The 25,470-nt window shown below is 38.0% G+C and overlaps 1 protein-coding gene across 12 annotated transcripts in view; it reads left to right on the forward strand.

Annotated features, from left to right (window-relative positions):
- Positions 1–25,470, forward strand: part of Mllt10 (MLLT10 histone lysine methyltransferase DOT1L cofactor) — a 172,883-nt gene that overhangs the window by 98,712 nt on the left and 48,701 nt on the right. For 10 of the 12 annotated variants that reach the window (XM_059263632.1, XM_059263626.1, XM_059263631.1 and 7 more), the window contains 4 exons: positions 10,005–10,260; positions 13,004–13,573; positions 20,422–20,466; positions 21,305–21,337. In XM_059263632.1, the coding sequence (XP_059119615.1) occupies positions 10,005–10,260; positions 13,004–13,573; positions 20,422–20,466; positions 21,305–21,337 (904 nt within the window). The remainder of the gene's footprint in view (positions 1–10,004; positions 10,261–13,003; positions 13,574–20,421; positions 20,467–21,304; positions 21,338–25,470) is intronic. The other 2 variants (XM_059263629.1, XM_059263630.1) reach the window with 2 other exon arrangements.

Here is a 25,470-nt window from a genome sequence, read left to right on the forward strand (position 1 = left end):
ACCAATCTGCTTTTGTTTTTGTTTTTGTTTTTGTTTTTCTCTTTCTCTTTCGAGACAGGGTTTCTCTGTGAAATAGAGAAACAGCCAGTTCCTGGCTGTTCTGGAACAAACTTTGTTTACCAGGCTGTCTGGAACTCATAGAGATCTGCCTGCCTCTGCCTCCCAAGTGCTGAGAATAAAGGTGTGCACCACCATTTCCTGGCCTCCAATCTGCTTTTTGAAATTTTAAATTAGCTTGAATCCTTTAGGAAGTTTAAAAGGAGAAACATACAGCATGACACCCCCCCCACCCCCCGTTAGTTCATTCAGCATAAAATTTGAACCATGTGATGTGTGTCAACAGTTGAGTCATTCCTGTAGTTGTCTGTTTCCCTGTTGTGTGGATATAACAGCTTGCTTACTGATTCAGTAGTTGGTAATATCTATCTCAGTTTCTGGTTGTGGGCTATTACAAGTAAAGCTGCTGTGAGAATATTATAAGTCTTACATAGATACATGCTTTCATTTCTCTTTATGAATTCCAAGGAGTGGAAGGAAGGTTGGGTTGTTTAGTGTGTAGTTGTTTGGTGACTCACTATGGTAAGTGTATATATTAATTATTTTAGCACTGCCAAACTATTTACAAAGTGTTTGTACCATTTTAACATTTTCATCAGCAATGTACGAGAATTTGTAATTCTTGTATATTCTCTGCAATATGGTTGCTGTATGGTTAGTATTACTAGTTTTAACTATTCTAGTGACCATATAGTGGTATTTCATCGTGGTTTTGGTTTGCTATATATATATATATATAAAATTGTATTGGGGGTTGAACCTCTGGATCTTACAAATGCTAAGCAGTACTCTACCACTAATTTGTGTCTTCTACCCTAGCCTGCCTGTAGGTTAAGTTTTCCTGCCTGGCCCACAGTCAGGGCAAATCTCTTTCATCCGCCAGTCCCACAGCTTCTCAGACCCGACCAAGTAAACATAGAGACTTATATTGGTTACAAACTGTATGGCCGTGGCAGGCTTCTTGCTAACTGTTCTTATATCTTAAATTAATCCATTTCCATTAATTTACATCTTGCCACATGGCTTGTGGCTTACCGGTACTTTACATGTTTCTTGTTCTGATGGCGGCTGGCAGTGTCTCTCTCTCTCAGCCTTCCATTTCCCAGAATTCTTCTCTTTGTCCCGCCTATACTTCCTGCCTAGCCAATGGCCAATCAGTGATTTATTTATTGACCAATCAGCAACACACTTGACATACAGACCATCCCACAGCACCTGCCTTTTTTTTTTTTTTTTTTAATCTATTTTTTTGAGTACCAATTTAGGCAAATCTGGCCTTGTACTGAGGATGACCTTGAACTTTTGATCCTTCTGCTTCCACCTCCAGAGTCAGGCACTCAAGTCTTGGTCTATGACTTTTATTGTAAGAAAGGCCTAATTATGTTCATTGCTTTTTTTCTGCTCAGAATTTGCCAATTGATTTTGATGGTGAAATGCCCATTCAGATCTCACCCCTACTTGCCCCTTTTCATTGTTTTATGAGACTTTCTATTCTGGTTGCAAGTTGTTTATCAGAATCCTCATAGCTCTATCAAATTGAGAAATTTTCCTCTTTCTAGTTTAAGAGGTTTTTCTTTTGTTTTAAATTGTGAATGAATTTTTTTTTCAAGTAGTAGGTGATTTTTCTTCAGCTTATTAATGTGACAGGTTATATGACTTGTTTTTCTGTTCGTCCATCCATCCATCCATCCATCCATCCATCACAAGGCTTAACTGTGTAGCCCTGGCTGTCCTGGAATTTGCTCTGTAGACCAGGCTGGCCTTGAACTCCGAAAGAAATCCTCTTGCCTCCCGAGTGCTGGGATTAAAGGTATGAGCCACAACTGCCTGGCTTGTCCTTTTCATTCTTAATATTAACTACTGCTTTATTTGGGATTAGTGTTGGCTTACCTTTATTTATCCATTTCCTTAAACCATGTGTGTCTGTACTTGATGTCATAGTTACTTTTCTTCCTTTCCTTTCCTTTCCTTTCCTTTCCTTTCCTTTCCTTTTTCCTTTCCTTTCCTTTTTCCTTTTTCCTTTTTCCTTTTTCCTTTTTCCTTTTTCCCCTTTCCTTTCCTCCCCACCCCCCACCCCCCCTTTCGACAGGGTTTCTCTGTGAAACAGTCCTGACTGTCCTGGAACTCACTCTATAGACCAGGCTGGCCTTGAACTCACAGAGATCCGCCTGCCTCTGCCTCCCGAGTGCTGGGATTAAAAGTGTGGGCCACCATCTCCAGGCTTTTAGTTACTTTTCTTTTGTGATAACTATATTGACAAAGGCAACTCAAGAAAAATAGCTTATTCTGGTTCATAGTTCAGGGTACCGTACACCCTGCAGTTGTAGGAGCCTGAGGCAGAAGCTTGTCCCATGGCACCTGCAGTAAACACTCAGAGGGAAATGGATGTCTGTGCTAAGCGCTTCCATTTTTAGAGTCTAGGATACTATACTAAGGAGTGTGGCTGCCTGCAATTATGAAGCCTTCCAACCCCAATTAACCTGACCAAGATAACCTCCCTCGAATATACCAGGTGATTCTAGATCTCATCAATTTGACAGTTGAGAGTAACCATGGAAAGTAGGTTTCTTGTAGGCCCCACATAACTGGTTTTTGAATTTTGATCTACTTTGACAATCCTTCTGTGATTAAATCATGTTTAGGATACTTAATTTATATACTTGGGTTAGTAGGGACCATAATTGTTGTTATTTTCTATTTGTTGATTTTGTTTTTTTCATCTATGTTTACAGCCTTTTGTGATTTTTGTGTATTCTGTCTCCCTGACCCCTTTCCTTCCTTCCTTCCTTCCTTCCTTCCTTCCTTCCTTCCTTCCTTCCTTCCTTCCTTTTCCCTCCCTCCCTCCCTCCCTCCCTCCCTCCCTCCCTCCCTCCCTCCCTCCCTTTCTCTTCTTTCGTTTGTGTGTAGGGAGGCACTGTTGAGACACTGTCTGCTTTGCAGCTCTAGGTGGACTCCAGTTCACTATCCTCATGTGCCTAGGGCCATGGGAGTATATAGGAGGTGACAACTAGTATTTAACAAGTCGGCCCACCAATGAATAAATAAGTCTGTGATGGGGAGCCCCACTTGACAAGGCTGTGCAGTCACTGACCAGTTGTTCCTACATTTCTTCCCTAATAACAGCTATGGATAGTCTCCCCATTGCTTGTGTGTTTTCCTTGAGATAATATTCCATCTTCTGGGCACACCTACAGCTGTGGATGGTGAAAGAGATGATTTTTGTTTAAGCTGTATAATTCTGATGACTAGAAATACTAGAATACTTTTCATAACTGACACAGGAAAGTAACAGTATTCTCAGTCACAAAGACAGCCTTTTACACATTTTGCTAGACTTCAGAACACATTCAAAACAGACTGGCTGCCTCTGGAGACAAATACACAAGAACAAGTTCCCAGGTGCTTTTTTTGCTGAAGCAACTTTAGTGGACATAAACCTCTGTAGTAATTGAATTTTGCACATACTCCCAGCCTCGGTTTATGTTACAGGACTCAGGGTTCAGCCAACTAACTGTTATTGTTAAGTCCTGAATTTCAGTGTCTTTTTCTTTCTGGGAAACCTGACCAACTCAGAGCTACCGGTAGGGTACTCAGTGGCTGGTCAGCAAAACCTTCCTAGCCTGAGAGAAACGGTTTGACTTATCATGTGTTATGAGAATGGGTCAGACCCTGAAATGTAACATATAATTGTGTAGAGTTTGTCTATGGGAGAGAGAAGGGGAGCAGAGGGAGTGTGTGAGTGTGTGGGGATGTGCAGAGGGAGATGAGAGAAGATGAGTAGGTAGGCAGGAGAGAGAGCGAGAGATTTTCAGAGAGGAACTTTTTTAAGATGAAGTAAAGGAGAAAGTTGCCATCAGAAAGTGTGTATTTCCTTATTTTCCCCTTAGAGAGAAAAAGTCTAGTCCTGGAGGAATTCGTGGATTTTTTGCATACCCTGGTGCTGACTGGAGGCTGGGCCATCCAGTTACTAATACTCTTGCATCAGTCTCCAGAATGCTGAAATCAGGTATGGGTTACCATACCTTTTATTAAATATATCAAACACATACAGATACTTTCAATTACTGGTCCAATAATTTTGATATTCTTGTTGTATCTGATGCTATTTTTGATGGTTTTTTGTTTCTTAAAGGATTTTTTAAAAAAAAATCTTTTAGTATTCTTTACTTGCTGCAGTAAATACAGTGTCCCAGTTAAAGGAACCAAAGTAAATAGATAAACCTCCAGTAATATACTAGTGTGACTTATAGGTAGAGAAGGTTTTCTGTATTTGTATTAAGTCTTAGCCCTTAAGTGTTTTTCTGACCCTTAACTGAATTTCACAAATGTTTCTCAGTTTTAACCATCTTTCCACCTCCCTTGAGGGGGAAAATGGGGTGTACCCAGCACTGATAAAACTCCAGCACATTAGGCTATAGGTTAGCTAGTTCTTCCTAAGGATAGGACTTGTTGAAAACAGAATGCTTTGGACTGGTTCTGGGATTGCTGCCAAGCCTGACAACCTGAGTTGATTCCCAGGCTCCCCATGGTGGAAGGAAAAAACTAGGTCTGACAGATTTACCTCTACACATGCATGTGCACTGCAGCACACCGCCTCCTCCCACAAAATCAATGACATTGAACAAAGCAACACACAAAAATAGAGCAGATGTTCTATATACTCTCCATTTTTTTTTTTTTTTTTTTTTTGTTGTTTTGGTGAAGCACTGGGGACTTTTCTCCTAAATTCTCTGTGAGCCCTTGCTAGAGTTTCTAGAGGTAAGGTTCACAAGTGCGAGGGTACTCCTGGAGTTTCTCCGTTGGCCTGGTCTACACTGACCTGCTAGCAGTTCCACAGTTGTAGTTTAGGTTGTTTAATCTGGCATAAGTTCGTGTTAAGGTAAGTTGTGTTTCTCTGTCCTATTTGTTTCTCTAGTATGTTGGGGAACAGCTTGTTTGTGACTGCACTTTTCTGGTGATTTGATTCAGAGTGAAGACGTTAAAGCTCCTTCTGTTGGACTACAAACTAGGATTCCTGCTGTCATAGACAGTGACTGAAAGAAACTTACCTCTGTTAACTTTTCTTCTAACTTGGATGCTACCTTTGCTCTTTTATGAATTGTTAAGGAAAACCTTGTTTTTTCGTTTGATTTCTTCTCTACCCTATATATTAATTAGAATTGTATCACTTAGTTTTTTTTGTTTCTAAATTACTATCTTTATGTCACTTCCTTTAATTTGTTGATACTTCTGTATTGTTTTGTATATATCCTTAACCTTACTTGGTTTTTTGACTGTTTGTTTGTTCATCTAGTTATTGTTGAGGGATAGTTATGAATAGCTGAGGGTTTGGAGGTAGTGGGAGGAACCCCATGCAGGTAAAACATAATTTCAGTTCATGTGTTTCCACTAGTTTGGCTAGTTGTCTCTGTACTTTTTCCAATCATGGTCTTGATATCTCTTGCTCATATAATCCCTCCTTTCTCTCATCGATTGGATTCCTGGGACTTGGCCATGGATCTCTGTATCTGCTTCCATTAGTCACTGGATGAGGGTTCTATCATGACAGTTAAAGTGTTTGGCCATCTGATCACCAGAGTAGGTCAGCTCAGGCACCCTCTTGACCATTGCCAGTAGTCTATAGTGGAGGTATCTTTGTGGATTCCTGGGGACCTCTCTAGCACTCTGTTTCTTCCTATTCCCATGGTGTCCTTAGTGCATGAGCCAGCTTTTTGGAACCTAGGGCCTATGCTGAGACACTTTGCTCAGCCTTGGTGCAGGGAGGGGACTGGACCTGCCTCAACTGAATGTACTAGGCTCTGCTGACTCCCCAAGGGAGACCTTGCCTTGGAGGAGGTAGGAATGGGGGGTGGTTTGGGGGCACGAAAACTGGGGGCTGGGAGGAGGGAGGACAGGGGAATTCATGATTGATATGTAAAACATAGAAAAATCTCTTAAAAAAACATGAAAGTTCTTTGATTTTCTTTAAAAGTCCTAGGAAATATAGAAACAGGAATTGTCTTACAATTAGATATACTACTTAACATTGTACGAAAACACTATAAAACAGTTTTTTATTAGCACTTACCAGAGGGCACTAAAGAATTCTGTTTTCTGAAAAATATAAATAAATTCAATTTAGGTGACCAATAAAAACAAAACAAAACAACAACAACAAAAAAACAAAAACAAAAAAAACCCCCATAATTTCAGGAAGTGAGACTCTTGACAGGTGACTCTGGGCTGGACATAGGTGGGCATAGGCAGGCACAGTCTGCACAGAAGTAGGCACAAAGGTGTACAGGCCAGAAACATGGACAGGTTGGTGAAGGCCATATTTATAAAAACAATAGCACAAAATGGCACTTTGCCAGAAATAGTTACATAACATATATGAGTCCATTCCTACTTTGTAGCTTTTCTGCTATTTTCTTTTCTCAGAATTTGTGTGTGTGCTTGTGTGCGTGCATGCATTATGCTGTTTGTAGAGGTCAGAGAACAACTTTTTTGGGGGTAGGATTGTGAGACATGTTCTCTACATAGCCCTGACTGTCCTGGAACTCACTATGTAGAGCAGTCTGGCCTTGAAGTCAGAGGAAAACTTTGGGAGTAGGTTCTTTGTCTTTCCACTGGCTTCCAAGGTTCAAGCTCAAGTCTCCATTCCTGTGTCCTGAATCAGGATAGTCTCTATACTGGGTTCTCTAATTTATCTAGGGAAAAGTCTGTGACTCTTGTTAGACTTTTGTCCAATATTTTACACCTGCTCATGATTGAAGGAATAGCCCTTGATTGTTCTTACTTTGCCTTCTCACCAGTATAACGATAGAGCCTTGTACAACAGTAGGACACAGATATAGGTTTTAAATAAAGCCATAACTGTAATTTTTTATTCCCTAGTACAGACATTCTTTCATTATAAATTTAAGACTTTTGTTTGAAGTAGGAAATAGCTTTTGTACCTAGTTATAGCAACTTAGTAGGTATATTAGTGTTATATCTTATCGCAGCCTAGTGACTGTAGCTGGATGCATATTATTAATTACTCATTAAATTGCCTATAAATCGCAATAGCCCGATGTTTGTATGCATTAATTAAGGGATTTTCATTACAACCAAATAGCCAGTTTTATTTCCAGTGGAAAGGATAGAAAGATTGTATTATGGGGCCGGGAGATGGCTCAGTAGTTAAGAGCACTGGCAGCTCTTTCAGAGGACGCAGGTTTGGTTCCTAGTACCAAATACGGTGGCTAATAGCCATCTGTAACTCTAGTTCTAGAAGATCTGACACCCTCTACTGACCTCTGCAGGCACTGCATGTTCATGTTAAATAGATGAAATACCCATATAAATAGTATAAAAATGAAGCTTTAAAAAATACATTAATATATGTTAATTAAAAAAAAAGATTGGGGGTGCTGGAGACAGGGTTCAGTGAGTAAAAGAGTACAAGTTGTGTTTGTAGAGGACCTGGCTTCAATTCTCAGCACTCACATGGTGGCCCTGGGTTAGTTCTCAGCCACTCACATGATGGCTCAGATCCATTTCCAGGGGTATCTGACCCTTTGTTTGAACTCAAGCATGCACTTGGTGTACCACATACATACATGCAGGCAAAGCACTCATATACACTTAAAAACAAAAAAGACTATGTTGCCTCTAGTCACGTATATACTAGCCAGCTTTCTATCACTTTGGCATGAAAAGCAGATATTTTTATATCCTGGGATCCTTCTCAGAGGGAGGTATTGCCTCAGCAGCACATGATTGAACACACTTTTGAGATACCATTAAAATATGGGGGTTAGGTCAAGGTCCCTTTGAATGAAACCTGTGTAGCTTTTGAGGTAGGGACAGTTCATTATGTATAGTATTTTAAAAGTAAGGTCATCAGCTAATATTTTTTCCCATAAGTCTGATGTCTTTTGAAAACTTAGAAAGTATAGAAAAAATTTAAAGTAAAATATTCAATTACCTTATTCAATGTGATTTTTGTCACTGGATTTTGTTTACTCATTGCTCTCTAATTGCCCCCTTCCCGCTCTGTGGAAAGGCTTAGACTTTATAGTAAAAACAAGGACATTCTGTTAAATAAATGGGCAAATTGACCAGCGGTTTTTAAATTGTCTGTGGAAATGAGTACTCCATTTCCACGTAGAGTACAGTTTCTCTTCATCCTTTATATAATGCTTGAACAGGCACATGAGTGAAGAGTACCACTGTTTTCCTAGATGACTTTTAAGCTTCACTGGGTCATACAAGGATTATGTGAGGAGTGAAGAACCTCAGGATCACTAAATATTGAAAAGTGAGGTGGGGTAGTTTCCAAATTGACTGCCCAGCATGGAAGAGGGTCATGTTTCTAAAGTAAACCATGAAGATTCATTAGTTTATTAAAAGGTTTTGTTATTGTTTTTGTTTTTTGCTGCCAGACTTTGAGGCCTTTCTTTGATGTAGTTTGTGGATTGTAGTTGGTTAGAACATTGACTGTTTTGCTTTTATGAGATAATACTGGACTTATTGTTGAAAATTTGTATTGGCAGAGAGATGATAAGGTTTGAGGGTGTTAGCAAAAGTGTAGCAGGGAAGATTTGACTTTTTTTTTCTTTTTATTGATTGTTTGTGGATTTCACATCATGGGTTCTGATCCTACTTATTTCCCTGTTCCCTTGAATATGCCCACTGCCCTTGCAGTCTCCCCCATAAACAAAACCAATTTTAAAAGAACAACCAAAGCCAAAATGAAACAAAGAACCCCCCCCCCCCAAAAAAAACAAACAAACCAAAAACAGTAACAAAAGATGAAGAATCTTGTCGTGGAAGCAGTGGTGGCCCAGTGGTGAGTTACACAATTTACCCTTTAGTCCACACAAAAGATTTGATTTTTTTAAAAACATTTTTTTTAGTCCTTTTGAAAATTGATTTTCATTATTTTTCAATTTCAAGTTTATTCTCATGCTAAGTGTTACATAGAAATGAATACTTGTGTATCTTCAAATATTTTCATTTTCACATTAAATTTGATATCCGGTATATCAGAAAGATTTATTCAAAACTTATTACTAGTTATGTTCAAGGTAGTGAGTGAATTTAAACGCCTGAGAATATAATAGTGACATAAAGTTTCTTGCTCCTGAGGGATGCCATGAAACTTGTTAATTAGTGTACATCTGGTTTAATATACATCCACACTCACTTAATTTGCCATTATTTGGCCATACATTGTGTTTAAACTGATTACCAAACCCAGAAACTAGTTGTCTAAGCAATCTTTATTTTTTTCTAGTCATATGCACATCTGATAAGTTTCTTTCAATTGCAGAGAAATGATTTGTGTTTCAAAGACTGGAGCTTTTTTCTTTGAATAAGAGCTTTCCTTGTGAAGTATTCTTGCTACATCCTAGGAGAGAGCCTCGTAGTCTAATGAGTGTAGTCCTCTATTGGATTGATGATGTACTTTTGTTCTCTTTAATTGTTGACTGTTGTTTTGAACACTAAAGCTTGTAATTTTTATGGCTAAGCAATACTTTGTTCTTGGTGAAAATAATGCTTGAGAAATGAAGACCTTTGATATTTTTGTGTATTTTTTTTAGAGTGTATTAATAAGATCAATTGTTACTTGCTGTAGTCTGACCTTCAGTCAGTCATCTTATCAATTATAGATACTTTGTTAAAGTAGTGATAGGGTGGGGTATATAGGAAGCCAGTGCTGGAAGCCTAACAGGTGAAAGAAAGGCCCTGGGGTTGATCCTGAAGATGGTAAAACAGCAGCAAAAAAGGTAAAGTAGATTTTATGTTAATTGGTTTTGTATGATTTTCTTTGGTAGATTGCCTGACTTTTTTAGAGTGGAAATGTTTGCATGAGTTAAGTGCTTATTCATACTGGTTGTTTATTTTTTAGCTAAATATAATTAGTTCTTTTTTCCTTTTGCTTTCTTTCTTTCTTTTTTTTTTTTTAATCAAAATGTTAGACTTATACAAGCACTAGCAACAACTCTATATCTGGATCATTGAAGCGCTTGGAAGATACTGCAGCAAGATTTACAAATGCAAATTTCCAGGAAGTCTCTGCACATACCTCTAGTGGAAAAGATGTTTCAGAGGCTAGAGCATCAGAGGGAAAAGGGAAGAAATCTTCAGCTCACAGCTCAGGTCAAAGGGGAAGGAAGCCTGGTGGTGGAAGAAATCCAGGAACAACTGTGTCAGCATCTAGCCCCTTTCCACAAGGTATTATATTTTCGTTAAAATACTTAATTTGATAGTAGTCAGTGATTGTTAATGTTTTGTGAAAGAATTCCTTTTTTTTTAACTTAAAACTAAGGATGATTCTAGATATTATGTAATGAGTTGGTAGTGTAGGATTACTTCTAAAAGTAGCGTTTCATTTTAAAATGCTTCTAGAACTTTTGCTCTCTTATATCTAATCATTTATGTTTTTAAAACAGTAATGTTAATGTTTAAATGGCTGTAGAACAGAGATTAAGATTGAGAAGAAAGACAGATGTAGTTTGATTTCAAAGATAGGAAGTCTCTTTCTATAATCTGTTTTTATTTACTTTCCCTAATAACATTTTATGTTTTAGTAGATAAATGAGAAGTAAGCAAGTTTTATGGAATCCAAGTAGGTCTTAGTGATATTATAAGCAGTGCATTTATTACAAAGCTTGAAGTTAAAAGTAGGCTTTTACCCAACAGCTTATGTTCTATGCTCAGGCTGCTATATTAACAGGATTCCATAAACAGCAAGTAGTGTTTTAGTGTGTTTCCCAAATACTGTTTGGTGTTAGACTGAAGTTCAGTATTAACTGGGCATGTGTAGTTTTATGACAACCCAGTTTATGGAAAATAGGAACACTGCTAAATTTTAAAATGTGTACACTTAAGTGATTGCTTTCTATGTAATTTTAAATGTGAACACAGATACATTGAAAAACACAATAGTTAAGTAGCTGTTGACTTGTTTCTGTTGTCCCCAGAAGTGAGTGAAGACTGCTGCTTACCTTTATTGAAGCATTGGTTCCACTTCAATCCAAAATCTTGCAGTAATATTCAAATAGTAGATTGCTAATCTTTTGACTTTTCATTTAAAACATATTAATATATTTCATACTAGTAATAATTTAGAGCTACAGATATATAGTATATGTACGTGCATATGGCCCTTTTTGAACAAAAAGTTCATTAAGCATAGATAAAACAAAATGCCAAAGTCACTTTTATTTAAATAAAAATTACACTGTTACTTTTTAATTTATTTTTAATTATTCATCTTTATTTTATGTGCATTAGTGTTTTGCCATGGGTGTCGGGTGCCCTGGAACTGGAGTTACAGTTGTGAGCTGCCATGTGGGTGCTGGGAGTTGAACCCGAGTCCTCTGGAAGAGCAGTCAGTCTTCTTAACCATTGAGCCATCTCTCTAGCCCTACACTGTTACTTTTATACCACTTTGAAAATTAGCCAAACCTTAATTAACCTTAAATGTAACTTCATTCACAATTTGAATGAATGTTGTATTAGTAGAATTCAATTAATCTTGTTAAAATTTTTTTATTTAAGTCTGAGTTTTTGAGATGTAGCCCAGCCTGGCCTTTAATAACCTATGTGGTTCTGATCTTTCTACTTCAGTCTTCCAAGTGCAGGAATTATAGGTGTGGGTCACCAGGCCTGCTTTTTTCTTAAGTTTTTATTTATATGAAGTGCTAATCCATTTTGAAGAGGTAGGTCCTATACTTTTGGAACTTTGTAATATTGAAGATAGAAAATACATTACAATTATGTAACTGAGGTAATCAATAAAATGTTACAATAGGAAGATAAGGTACTTAAGATGGCCTTTTTTTTTAAAAAATTAACTATACCTTGTAAATTTTAGAAAATTTAAATATACCAAATAGTTAAAAGTATTTGATTTTTTTTTAAATATTGAGGGGAGGTTGTTGAGACCAGGGTATTCTCTGTGCTGTCCAACCCTATAATTTAGTTTCATTATGAAACAGTCGAGGTCAGAGCTGAGTCTGTGTAGTTGCCTATGTCATTTGGCAAACAAGGAAAGAGTTTTGTGAATAGGGATGATGGAAACTTTCCTCCTAGGGCAGTTTCCTTACCAGGCGAACAAGGGCTTTTGAGGTTCTTTCACTGCATCATGACAGGGGCTGCTAAGTGGTTTTTGACTAGAGTGAGGAGAGAATAAGCAGTTGGAAAAGAGACATAGAAGAGCTACCTCTTCCTGCATGATTTTTCATTATTTTTGATTGATTTACTTTATGTGTATGAATGTTTTGTCTGTGTGTGTCTGTATACCGTGTGTGTGCCTGAAGAAGTCACAAGGGGGCGTAAGATCCCCTGAAACTGGAGTTAGAGGTGGTTGTAAGCCACCATGTGGGTGCTGGGAGCCAAACTTGGGTACTGTGCAAGAGGAACAAGTGCTCTTAACCACTGAGCAATCTCTCCACATGATAATTTCTTTTTTAAAATCAGTAAGACAGTATTCATGGCTGGTTTTCCATTATGAACAAAAGACCGTTCCTAATGGGCAGTTGTGGCGCATGCCTTTAATCCCAGTACTTGGGAGGTAGAGACAGGTGGAGCTCTTGAGTTTGAGGTCAGCTTGGTCTGCAGAATGAGTTCCAGGACAGCCAGGACTGTTTCACAGAGAAACCCTGTCATGAAAAAACTAAAAACCGAAAAAAAAAGTTACATTAAATAAGGCATAGCTTGTGTCTTAGTAATACAGTACAATTCAAGAGTGAGTGTGTGATACTTACTACCTTGACAAGTGTTTGAAAGATAATTTAGAGATAAAGTTGATTTCAATAGTAACCTTTATTGTATCATGCTTAGTTTCATAGTGATGACCTAATTTTTATAATTTACTTTTTGATAATCGTATTTTGCATGATGCTTAGAGGAATTTTGTGTCCAAGTTTTCTTCCTCCTCCACTTTGGTTTTTTTGTTTGTGTTTTGCTGCAGGCAGTTTCTCAGGAACTCCAGGCAGTGTAAAATCGTCTTCTGGAAGTTCAGTGCAGTCCCCCCAGGACTTCTTAAGCTTTACAGACTCAGATCTGCGCAATGACAGTTATACTCACTCCCAGCAGTCATCATCAACCAAAGATGTACATAAAGGAGAGTCGGGAAGCCAGGAAGGGGGAGTAAATAGTTTTAGTTCTTTAGTTGGTCACCCTGTGACCTCCACTGTCATTTCACAGCCTAAAAGCTTTGAAAATTCACCTGGAGATTTGGGGAGTTCCAGCCTCCCTACAGCAGGATATAAGCGGGCTCAGACTTCTGGTATAGAAGAAGAAGCTGTAAAGGAAAAGAAACGAAAAGGAAATAAACAAAGTAAACATGGGCCTGGCCGACCCAAAGGAAACAAAAATCAAGAGAATGTTTCTCACCTCTCAGTTTCTTCAGCTTCACCAACATCATCTGTAGCATCAGCTGCAGGAAGTGTAACAAGCTCTAGTCTTCAGAAATCTCCTACACTGCTCAGGAATGGAAGTTTGCAGAGTCTTAGTGTTGGCTCCTCTCCAGTGGGTTCAGGTAGGGATTTGTGCCTTGTTCTCCCTCCACCCCCCACTACCCTTTCTTTCCCTAGTCAAAAAGTTATGAACAGTTGCTATGGTATACTTTGAATTGCCAGGCTACATTTAATTAAAATGGCATTTCTTAATTTTTTTTAAAATTTATTTTATTTTTTTGAAGGCTGGGGCTGCTTAAATAGCATAAACTGTCCTGAATCACTCTGTAAAAGCTGGCCTCAGACTTTTGACCATGGATCAGCCTTCCAAGTGCTAGAATGGCAGTTGTCTGTTAGCACGGCTGGCCAGTTTTTTCAGGAGGCGATGACATGACCACAGCATGTGGATGGAGGTCAGAGCACAGCTTGCAGCAGTTGATTCTCTCCTTCCTTCCTTCCTTCCTTCCTTCCTTCCTTCCTTCCTTCCTTCCTTCCTCCCTCCCTCCCTCCCTCCCTCCCTCCCTCCCTCCTTCCTTCCTTCCTTCCTTCCTTCCTTCCACGGTGTGGGTCTCAGGTCAACTGTCTTGGGTGGCAAACTTTTTTTTTTAACCTCCTGAGCCGTCTCACTAGTTTCTTCATTTCCTAATGAGAACAGTATCTTACAATCCTGGAAAAAGTATTTGTCATTAATTTCATGTGTTATTTAGTTAAATGAAAATTAAACAGCTTATTAGTCATCTATATTTATTTCCCAGTTGTGATTTTGCTCCCCCTGCATATTATGTTTAACACTAAACCAGAGTTCACGCCTAAGATGTGAACACTTCTCTACTGGCTTTTGGTGTCTTCTTATTTTGAGCTCTTTTGCTAAACTTCATTTTTAATTTTCACTTTCTCTGTAATTGCACACAAATAATGTGAATTACTCTGGGACTTTTTAAAAATCAGTGATAAATAACTTAAAGTTAGAATTTGTCAGGTGCTTTTCATGTCAAATGATATCTGAATTGTTTTAAAATTTGTTTTAAATGCATATAGTGATTTTTGCCATTATTTTTATCTGGAATTAGAGTTGATTGCATAGATTTGAAAGTGATCCCAGGGTTTGCTTTTATTTTTAACTTTGAAATACTGTCCCAGTCTTGTCTAGAAGTGACTGTCTAGCACAGACAAGCCTGAAATTGGCCATGAGTCAGTTGTCTGTGTCGTCTTGGTGCTGAGAGTACAAGTGTGCGTGTGCCACCATGCCTCTTCTGTCATCATTTTATGACAGTACAAATGAATTTATTTGTAGTACTCATGTCACTGGTATACTTCTGTGTAACCTGTAATTTGTGTTACAAGTAATTTTAAGTCTTGAAAAAGTACTAGAAGTGCATGCTTTATTCATTTTAATGATTTCTGTTATGAGTGTTTGTGTGTCTGGGTAACATGTTAGTGCCTGGTGCTCTCTGAGTCCAAAAGTATGCGTAGGATCCCCTGGAACTGGAATTACAGATGATTGCAAGTTGCTGTGTGGGTACTGGAAACTATACCTGAGTCTTTTGCAGGGTCTAACTATGTAGCTCTGACTGTCTTAGTACTCAGAATGTTGAAACTCACAGATATTTGCTTGCCTCTGCCCTATCTGTGCTGGGACTAAAGGTGTGCACCACTATATCCTGCCTCAGGTTTTTTTTTTTTTTTTTTAACATTTATTACTATTTTCATTTATGTCTATTTATTTGATGGCACATGTGTGGGCACCTATGGAGGTCAGAACAGATGAGGGCACTGTATCTCTTGGAGTTGAGGTTAAACAGGCTATTATGAGCTGTCTGGCATAGTTGTTGGGAATTGAACCCAGGTTCTCTGGAAAAACAACAAATGCTATTGAACTACCAAACCATCTCTTCAGCACCAACCCTTAACAGTTTCAAGTTTCATTTGTCTATTTTTTCCCCCTTGAATATGAGATAAATGGCTTTCAATAAATCTTGACTGTAAACTTCACCCCTCTGCTAGCTTTGGATTTCTGATGATTGAAAGGAGATTTCAGCTAAGATACACTATTATGGATAATATCAGTTTTATTAGCTCATAATGAGAGAAGGAAGAAATGGTGTATAAAATAAAGACAATTAGGTGAAAAAAAGTTCATTATGTTTTCATATTGTATATTTTATAAATACAAAATAGAAGAATTTTTGAATGGTTTATGTATTAACTTCAATAAGCAGAAAAAGCACTGACTGTTCCAACAAAGAAGCATATGTACATAATCCTATATGAAAACATTAACTGTGTAATCTGTTCTGTTAGGTCTCACTAAGTGCATTGTTATTTAGATCTCAGTTAGCAGTAGTTTTGTAAAGGGCTATTGATGTTCCTGTTGCAGAGCTGGTAAAACTGAGGTATTGAGGGTAACGTTGCCCCCTCCAGCCTGGCGTTGGTTGTTTGTTTCTAATAGATCCACTTTGGTACCTGTTGTGGTTTGCAAACAGCCCCCAATTTAGTGGAATCTGTAGAAATGATACTTTGCTCACACTGTTGGGAGGTTGTGGACTCAGTCTTGGTGTTAATGACATGTTGGGTGGGATATTGTTTGTGTTCACTCTTTTCTAGGATGTTGACTGGAATCCCTAGCCCCTTCTCAGTAGTTGTTGTTAGCACTCCCTTCATAATGAAAATGTCTCCAGACATTGTTAAATGTCCCAGGAGGCCAAAATTGCCTCTGGTTCAGAACCATTGTTTCAGGAAGTCGGAAAAAATAAGTTACAGTGGGAACAAAGTTCATTAAAAAGATTTAAATATATTGCACATTTGAATAAATATTTTTTAATCTATCTTTCCCTTGAGACCATAAGGACCTAACAGTCAGCCTTAACCTTTTGCTACAAAAAACAAATTTAAATAAATTTATTCATAAAAATTTGGTTCATACTATTTTTAGCAAAACTTATAATAATTAAATGAGTATCTTACTGAGAACATAAACCTTAAATTTGTTTTTGTGGTGGTCTTCACTGAGTCCTGTAATTTTAAAACATAGCCGGAAAATGTTTGAATTTCAAAGTTACATTTGAATGGTTCTTTGAAATATTAGATTAATGTCTTTAGATTAATGGAATTAAAAAATAACTAATTTACTGCTCTCAAATGATTTTTTTTTAAATCTCTTACAGATTTAGGGAGATTTTAGTCATGAAAAGTACAGTTCCTTTCATTGAGCAGAATTTGTGATACATTAGTTGCAGTAAAAAGCTTAATTTATATTTCTTCTTCCTCACTATTATATAAATGTATTTATCTAGAAGGAATTCCCGTTAGAAGATAGTATAATTTCAAATAAATAAATAAATTTTAATAATGCAAATAAATCTTAAGTTGTGTTAAAACAACTAAATAAGTATTAAAATAACTTAAATTATAAAATAAAACTATTTTACTTAATGCTGAGTTAATTAATGTTACACATTTCTTTGGTTTTTGAGACAGGGTTTCTCTATGTAGCTTTGGAGCCTGTCCTGGAACTCACAGGGATCTGCCTGCCCCTGCCTCCCAAATGCTGGGACTAAAGGTGTCCACCACCACCGCCTGGCCATTTTATTATGCATTTCTAATAAAAGTTTTGTAACTAGATCAGAGTGCTTTCTTACTGATGAAGCTTGGCTAACTGCTGTGTGCGATTAGGATTACACCTTTCTAACAGTACTGTTAGGAATTGACAACTGCTGCTGAGTGCTTGGTGTGTGTATCTCACATTGTGTTAGGCACTTGAGATGCATTAAATATGATTGCTTATTGTCTAGGACAAGAAATCAACACATACAGATATCATAGCTTTAAGTGCTGAAACTGAATTCCTGATTTGAGAACAATGTTGTTATAAAATTCTGCAGATAGTATAATGTCAGTCATTCTTACACAGTGGAATGCATGAGCAGATTTAAATAATATAACTTTCAATAATAATACCATCCTTCTGTTATAAAAATTAATGTTTTCTCTGGGCTAAGTTTTAAATTCAGAAATCATTTATTAACTGTAAAAGTCATCGCTGTTTGGTAGTATGAATACCTTTAATCCCAGCACTTGGGGCAGAGGCAGGTGAATCTCTGAGTTTGAGGCCAGCCTGGTCTACAGAGGGAGTTCCAGGACAGCCAGGGCTACAAAGAGAAACCCTGTCTCAACCCCCCGCCCCCCAAAGAAAAAAACAAAAACAAAAAATGGTCATCCTTCTGCCCCTCCAACAAGTAATGAAGTAAGAAGAATCCAGGTATGGTGGCACATGACCCAAATTCCAGGACTAGGGAGGTAGAGGCAGGTGGAGGATCTCTGTGTTCAAGGCCAGCCTTGTCTGCACAAGAAGTTCCAGGTCAGCTAAAGGCTATACATTTGAGACTCAGTGTCAAAAGTTGTTTTTGTTTGTTTTAAATGACAGGTTGATAATTACTAATGGTGAATGTGATCTGTGGAAGCACTGGTTAGACATGATCAACTGTCAGCACTAGCTCAGTAAGGTTAGGGGCTGTTTGCCATGTCCTGTCACATATATCTTTACTGCCCAGCACAGTGCTTTTAACCTAACATGAAACATTACCTTTTAAATGGGGAGTTAACACAGTAGTAAGCACTGAGTTTATTTTATGGGGGTGATAGTATCCTGTGTAAATGTATATGCCCTTAAAATGCTTACAGTTAGGCTGTAATACAAACCATTTCATTGTAAAGTTTTGTATCAAGTTGGAAAAGACTAGAGAGAGATGAAGTTTTACTTTGGAGTAAGAAGAAAAAGTAGTCCCAATAATATTTGTAGAAAAGGAAGTAAATACATATTTAAGGGATAAACCCTAATAGAAAGAAGCAGCCTGTGTTTGTGTACCAGTTGGAGGTAATAATGGTTGAGTAGATTGGGGGTGGGTGGGCTTATTGAGGGCGAGGGCAAGGGCCAGGGTGAAGAAATAGGACATTCTTGATTAGAGAAAAGAATTGCCTTATTCAGCCTATAGTAACAGTACTGCCTTATGTTTGAGTTTCTAAAGAACACTGCAGGTACTCTGGTTCAATCCAGGCAGGAGAATTGTTGTTGTTAGTATTGTTATTTTATTTGTCTTAGCCAAGACTCTCTTGGAATTTGAGATCCTCCTGTCTCAGCTGCTTGAATGCTGGGATGTGCTACCACGTCCATCTGAATGCTAAGATTCCGATTCATTATTTTCTGTAAATAAACTTTTAGGTTATGAGCACTTAGGTAGCTGTGTTCCCCACCCCCCAGCTTTTGCATTTTACATGTGTCAGTGTTTTTTTCTGTATGTTTGTGTGTGTATGTATGTATGTATGTATGTGTATACCACATGCATACCTGTGCCCACAGAGAGCATTAGATGCCCTGGAACTGCAGTTACACACAGTTGTGAGCTGCCATGTTAGTGTTTGGAACTGAATTCAGGTGCTCTCTGTAAGAACACTGAGCCATCTCTCCAGCTCTGGTACCTGATCTTTTGAAACATTGAATATTAGTACTTAGAACATTCAAAACTTGTACTTTTCTTCTGTATCTTCACCACATATGGACTTGTATTTATCATGCTGTATAGAAGATCTGCTCAGTGGATCAAGTATTTACTTGGCAACCATAAGGAACAGAGTTCAGATAACTATAATGCCAAGTAAAGACGCATGCATCTCTAATTCCAGTCCACCTTTGGCAGGGTGAGAGGAAAACTAGGAATCCCCAGAAATTCTCGGGCCAGATAGCCTGTTGAGTACAAAGTAGTGGAAAATTGAAGACCCTGAAACATGAAGGAAGGTTATTCCCTGACCTTCACATGTGTGCCTATACACATCATACACACACATGAATTAAAAAGAAAAAGAAGACAGACGAGATCACTTAGCAGGTAAAGACACTTGCCATGCATGCCTGGTAACCTATGTTTGATCCTGGCACTCAAGTAAAGGTGGGTGACGAGAACTCCACAAAATTGTCCTACCTCCTCACATATGCATGGCATGGTGCATCCACACCTAAAGGTTGATAGTTTAGCATTGTTTGCTAGAGCATGTTGTGTCCTTTTCTAAATGTATAGCTCCCTGGCTTTAAAATCAGAAGCTTCAAATCAAATTATTACTATAATACTGACATAGCATTTGTAAAACAGATTTGGAATTGTTTCAGCACTGGAATTCTGTAGTGGTGATAAATGCTAAAAAGCAGATTGTAGGAAGACATTTTGGGGTAATAAAGTCATAGAGTCAAGTTCTTGAAATGAGCAGACACTCAGGAGTGAAGGTCCGCCCCTCACTTTTAGTTTCTACCAAAATAAAAGATTCCCAGTGATTAAAGATTTCTTGCTAAATAGTTCTTTATATCATGTCTAACAAAAAGCAGAGGCACTTATTTCAGCTTACAGTTCCATGTTACAGATTTGGCTCTGTGGGGAAGTTAAGATGGAACTTTTGGTCACCAGTCAGAGCAGAGAGAATTGAATGAATACTTGGTGCTTGTGTTTCGTTGGTTTCTCCACCTCACACACATTTCAGGACTCCTTGTCTAGGAAATTGTGCTATTCAAAGGGAGCTGGGTCTTCCCACATTATTTAAGACAACTCCACGGACAGGCGTTTATGTCAAGCTGGGCATGACAAAGCCATTCCTTCTTAGATACTTGTTATGAACATTGGTATGTAAGCCTTATGTCTTTTTCTTACTCTTTGTACATATTACATGTGTATTCTTGGACTAGCCCGTTGATATTTGTGAGAATTAGGTTTAATTTTCCTACCCCTAATATACCAAATACTACCTTATAATTTTGTTCTTGCAGGTCTGTTTTGTCTTCTCAGATGGACTTTGTCATGAATTTCCCCCAGTTTTCTGGCCTGTTTCTTTTTCTGTCCTTAAGTCACTAGCAGTTTCTTTGCTAATTCCCCTTTCCCCTTATCCACAGAAATTTCCATGCAGTATCGGCATGATGGAGCTTGTCCAACAACTAGTAAGTTGTCCAACTGGGTTAGTAATCTGGGCTTTCTGACTTTTAGTTCGGTGCCTTTTATAATACATTATACCACCTTTGAAGGTCTAAATTTCATTTTCCAAAATGCATTAGGTTTTTATTGTGTAGATTTTTTTTTCTCTTAAGAAGATGCCTTTGTGTACTTTGTCTTGTGTTCAGGATCTGTATTATAGTCAAATATTGCAAACTTTAATTATTATTGGTCTTTTACTATAGTACTTAGGTTGCAGAAGTGTGACCTCTGCCCTTGGTGACATGTTATTTTCAGTATTTGGGTGCCATTAGCCTTAATGTTAATATGTTTTTAGTATTTGTATATTAGCATTAGGTAGCTTTATGTTTGGACTTCTGTATGTGTTGAAACTTATACTGAAGTTTAAAAAGTGAAAATAAACATTTGGTAGGGTTAGAAGATGTAATGAAATTTTGTTTTATAATTTGTTGATTGTGCTTTAAGGCTGATTATTACGTCCTGTAATCCTCATGTTTGGCAAAATACAATGTAAATGAATGGAGATACTATGTAGATGTCTTTTTTAAAGGAATTCTCAAAAATATACTAAAGAAAGTGTCACCCTTGTGACAGTACACCTAACATATTATCTCAGTTTACTAGGCAATATGATAGTAAATGGAATATACTACTTAGGGAGTTATGCTATGGAAAAAAGAATAAAGCTTTCAGTTTTAATAATTCAGCCAAAAAAAAAAAAAAAACACTGAGATTTTGTTAAACTGATTGAGTCTATGCCTATGTATTTCTTTTGTGTGTTTGAGAATGATCTTAACCTGACGTCCTTTTTTCCTTACTTAAAAGCTTTCTCAGAGTTGCTGAATGCAATACACAATGGTAAGTTTTATTAGAATCTTCTCTGGAGGTTCATTTATCACAAAAGTTGCTTTCTGTCAAGAAGCTCAATTGAAAGTTAGAATGGTCTGTGAAATCTAGTGTTCTGGTGAGTCAGTTAATTGTTGGGCACATTAGTAAAAGCTTCATAGACTGCTCACAGAAGGAGGGTAGATAGGTTATTGCAGTTCATCAGTCTGGCTTTCATTGTCTCTTCTAAGTTTCTCAAAGTCTTCTATGTTTGCAAATAGTCACCTTCTGAGATCTGTCTTACCAATGCACTAGTAGTTAGTATATGCAACAGGAAGTTTTTGCTTTTAACTACAATGTGGAATGTGATTTTTGTTCTTTTCAGATCTTTAATCTCTTATATTTCATGTAGTGAATAAATAGAAGGTAATATTTTAAATTGTGTCTAATTGTGTACCATTTTCACAATGGGGTTGCATCTTCTGCTTTGGATTCTAAGTCAGCATATAAGGCAAATGCTATCACTTTTCACTTTAACAATATAATTATGATGGTCATTATTAGAGAATGTGTGAGATTTCTTCAGTTTCCCTAAGAACTTTCTGTAATCCTTTGTTGTCAAAAGTTTTTAAATTATATTTATGTATTTGTGTGTGTGTATGTGTGTATATTCTGAAGAGTCCATTTTCTTCTTGTACCACAAGTTCCCTGGATTGAATCTGCTTGTCAGGTTTGGTGGTGAGTGGTTTTTACCTGCTGAGCCATCTGGTTGGCCTGAAAATGTCTCTTTCCACTATGATGTCATCTTTATTGATTTTCTTTTTCAGTTATTAATTGAGCTAATTTACTTGAGACTGTGATTTCAAGCAATTTTCTAGTACATTTTCTTTAACTTTGAATTTGTTTCTGTAACTGATTGGCATGATGTATAGGTTATAATGTCAGATGTTCACAGAAGACAGTAAACAAGAGACAAGTAACCTAATGAGCAAACATAGCGAGCCTCATTGCTTTGAGGGTAGAGGTGGTCTGTGTGGGGACCAGAAGTGTTGCTTATGAACAAAAGCATTTATTTACAGGGTTTTGTTTTTGTTTGTACAATGCTAGGGATTGAACCCAAGGCCTTGTGTATGACAGAGAAGTGTTCTGCTGTGGAATTGCACCAGCTTCTAGTTAACTTCAGCTTTCCTACATAGCTTGTACTTACACAGAAATAGTAATGATAGAAAAAAGAGTGGGAAGCTTTTCTTGAGAATAAGTTAAACAGTTAAACATTTGACAGGTCTTTTGGGGGATTGGGGTGTATAAAAACTGAAGAACCTTAGCAGCTTTTTCAGTTTACACAGTTTTATTCACATATGTTCATTAATTGCTGGAATATGAAAACTTTAAGCATAGGCATACTTAAGTAAAATAGACATCACAGGGAGTAATTTTGATGAACTGTCACAGAAACCTTTCATGCCACTGTGCACTGAGGAAACACTGAGCTGTGTTAATTTGATGGGAAAACTGTTTTGTTCCTCTGCAGATAAATAAATGTCATCAGGTTAATATCATAAATGTGAACTTTCTTTAAAATTTTGGGTTTTAGCAAATTGAGGTTGAGAGAGAATTCTGTATCCTGTATTACCCAGAAAAGAAGTGAATGGACCCCCCCCCCTTGGTTGTGAAGGCAAATGAAGGATTGCTAATGATATTTATTCCGATGGTTTTTCCTTTTTTCCAAGTATAGATTTTTTTCTCTCTCCTAAAAATATACTTTAAACCTTACAGATAAAAAAAAAAAAAAAAAAAAAAAAAAAAAAAAAAAAAAAAAAAAAAAACAAAAACGTGCCTACCAATGGAGAAACTTGAAGCTTTGGGTTTTTTTTTTTTTTTTTTTTTTTTTTTTTTAATTGTTTAATGTGAAAGTCAGGTTAAACATACTCCCTCAGACATATACCAGTTTTGTTTTCTTTTTATTTTAAAGTGTGTGTGTGTGTGTGTGTGTGTGTGTGTATGTATGTGTGTGTAGACATGATGGGGAGGCACTGGATTAGAGATCAGAGGTCAACTTTGTGGAGTTGCTTCCTTCTAGCCACCTTTATGTAGGCTCTAGAGATAAATTTGGGTTATTAGGTTTGTTCTCCAAATGCCTCTATCCACTGAGTCACTTTCCTGGCTCCCAAGGTGGTTGTGTGTGTGTGTGTGTGTGTGTGTATGTTTCTGTTTGTGTTTTTGTGAATGTGTGCACACATATATTGTAGGTATGTGCACCTGTGTGTATTTGTTTTCGATGTAAACTTTCAGACTCCTTTTTTTTTTTTTTTTGGTTTTTTTTTTTTTTTTTTTTTTTGGTTTTTCGAGACAGGGTTTTTCTGTGTAGCTTTGCGCCTCTCCTGGAACTCACTTGGTAGCCCAGGCTGGCCTCGAACTCACAGAGATCCGCCTGGCTCTGCCTCCCGAGTGCTGGGATTAAAGGCGTGCACCACCACCGCCCGGCTCTTTTTTTATTTTAATGTTTTTATTAAGAAATTTTCTATTTGTTTTACATACATCAACCACAGATCTCCCTCCCCTCCCTCCTCCCATCCCCTGATCTTCCCCCCCTCCCAACCCACTCTCCATTCCCATCTCCTCCAAGGCAAGGCCTCCTATGGGGAGTCAGTAGAGCCTGACATACTCAGTTGAGGCAAGTTAAGCTCCTCCCCCAGCATCAAGGCTGTGCTAGGTGTCCCACCATAAGGTAGTGGGCTCCAAAAAGCCCACTCAAGCTTCAGGGATGGATCCTGATCCCACTGCCAGGGGGCCCCTTAAGCAGACCAAGCTACACAACTGTGTTACCCCTGCAGAGGGCCTAGTCCAGTCCCATGGAGGCTCCACAGCTGTTGGTCCACAGTTCATGAGTTCTTACTGGTTTGGTTTGGTTGTCTCTTAAGTTTCTCCATCATGATCTTGATGCCCTTTACTCACAGAATCCCTCTTCTCTCTGATTGGACTCCCAGAGCTCGGCCTGGTGCTTGGCTGTGGATCTCTGCATCTGCTTCCATCGGTAACTGGATGAAGGCTCTGTGATGACAGTTAGGGTATTCATCTATCTGATTACTGGAGTAGACCAGTTCAGGAACCCTCTCCACTATTGCTAGTAGTCTAAGGTGGGGTTATCCTTGTGGATTCCTGAGAACTTCCCTAGCACCCGGTTTCTCTCTATCCTCATGATGTCTCCCTCTATCAAGATATCTCTTTCATTGCTCTCCCACTCTGTCCCTGTTCCAGCTCGACCATCCTGTTCCCTTGTGTTCTCATCCTCTGTCCCCTACCCTCTATCCATCATCTCTCCCCCCCCCCCCGCCCCCCCGGGTTTATTCATGGAGATCTCATCTATTTCCCTTTCCCAGGATGATCCATGCATCCCCTCTTCAGCTTCTCCTTGTTAGCTAGCTTCTCTGCAGCTGTGGGTTGTAGTCTGGTTATCCTTTGCATTATATCTAGTATCCACTTATGCAGACTCCTTTCTTACAGCCTTCTGATAAGTATACACTAGTTCCTCTGTTGTGTGTACCAGGAATACATTTTCTTGCTCACCTATATTTTAATCTTTAAGTTGAGTAATGTTACATTTTGTCAGTGTTATTTAGGCACTCTCTAGAATCCTTCTCTTCCCAGCTCTGTAAGATAGAATGGACAGGCTCACACATGCACCTTTGTCCTATTGCGTGTTTTACAGAGAAGCTTGTAGTTTTTATTGCTAGAATGAGTGTTAGCCATATTCTGTAGAAGATACCCTTTATCAGGTTGAGGAAATGTGGTTACTGAGTTGATCTCTTTGTTTTAGATCACTCAGAATTCATCTTTCTTGTGTTAGTTTTACTTGTGTATTTTGTGACAATTTTATTTCAGCCACACTAAGTATTTGGCACATAACTATTCATAGTATTTTCATAGCCTTTTATTTTGATAAGGATAGCACTAAACATACTATTACTCTTCTTTCTACACAACCCCCTTTGAATTTTTTCTCCCCCTCTTACTCATTTTAACTTACCTAACTACCTACTTCTGTCTGTCTGTCTATCGGTCTGTTGGTCGGTCAACAAGGTCTCATGTAGTCTGTAGCTTCTACCCTCCAAATGCTGGAATCATAGTTGTGGGGCTATGTATCTGGCTTCTGTTTTCAGTATCTC

This window comes from Peromyscus eremicus, chromosome 5, assembly GCF_949786415.1.
Source record: "Peromyscus eremicus chromosome 5, PerEre_H2_v1, whole genome shotgun sequence".
NCBI classification, from domain to species: domain Eukaryota; kingdom Metazoa; phylum Chordata; class Mammalia; order Rodentia; family Cricetidae; genus Peromyscus; species Peromyscus eremicus.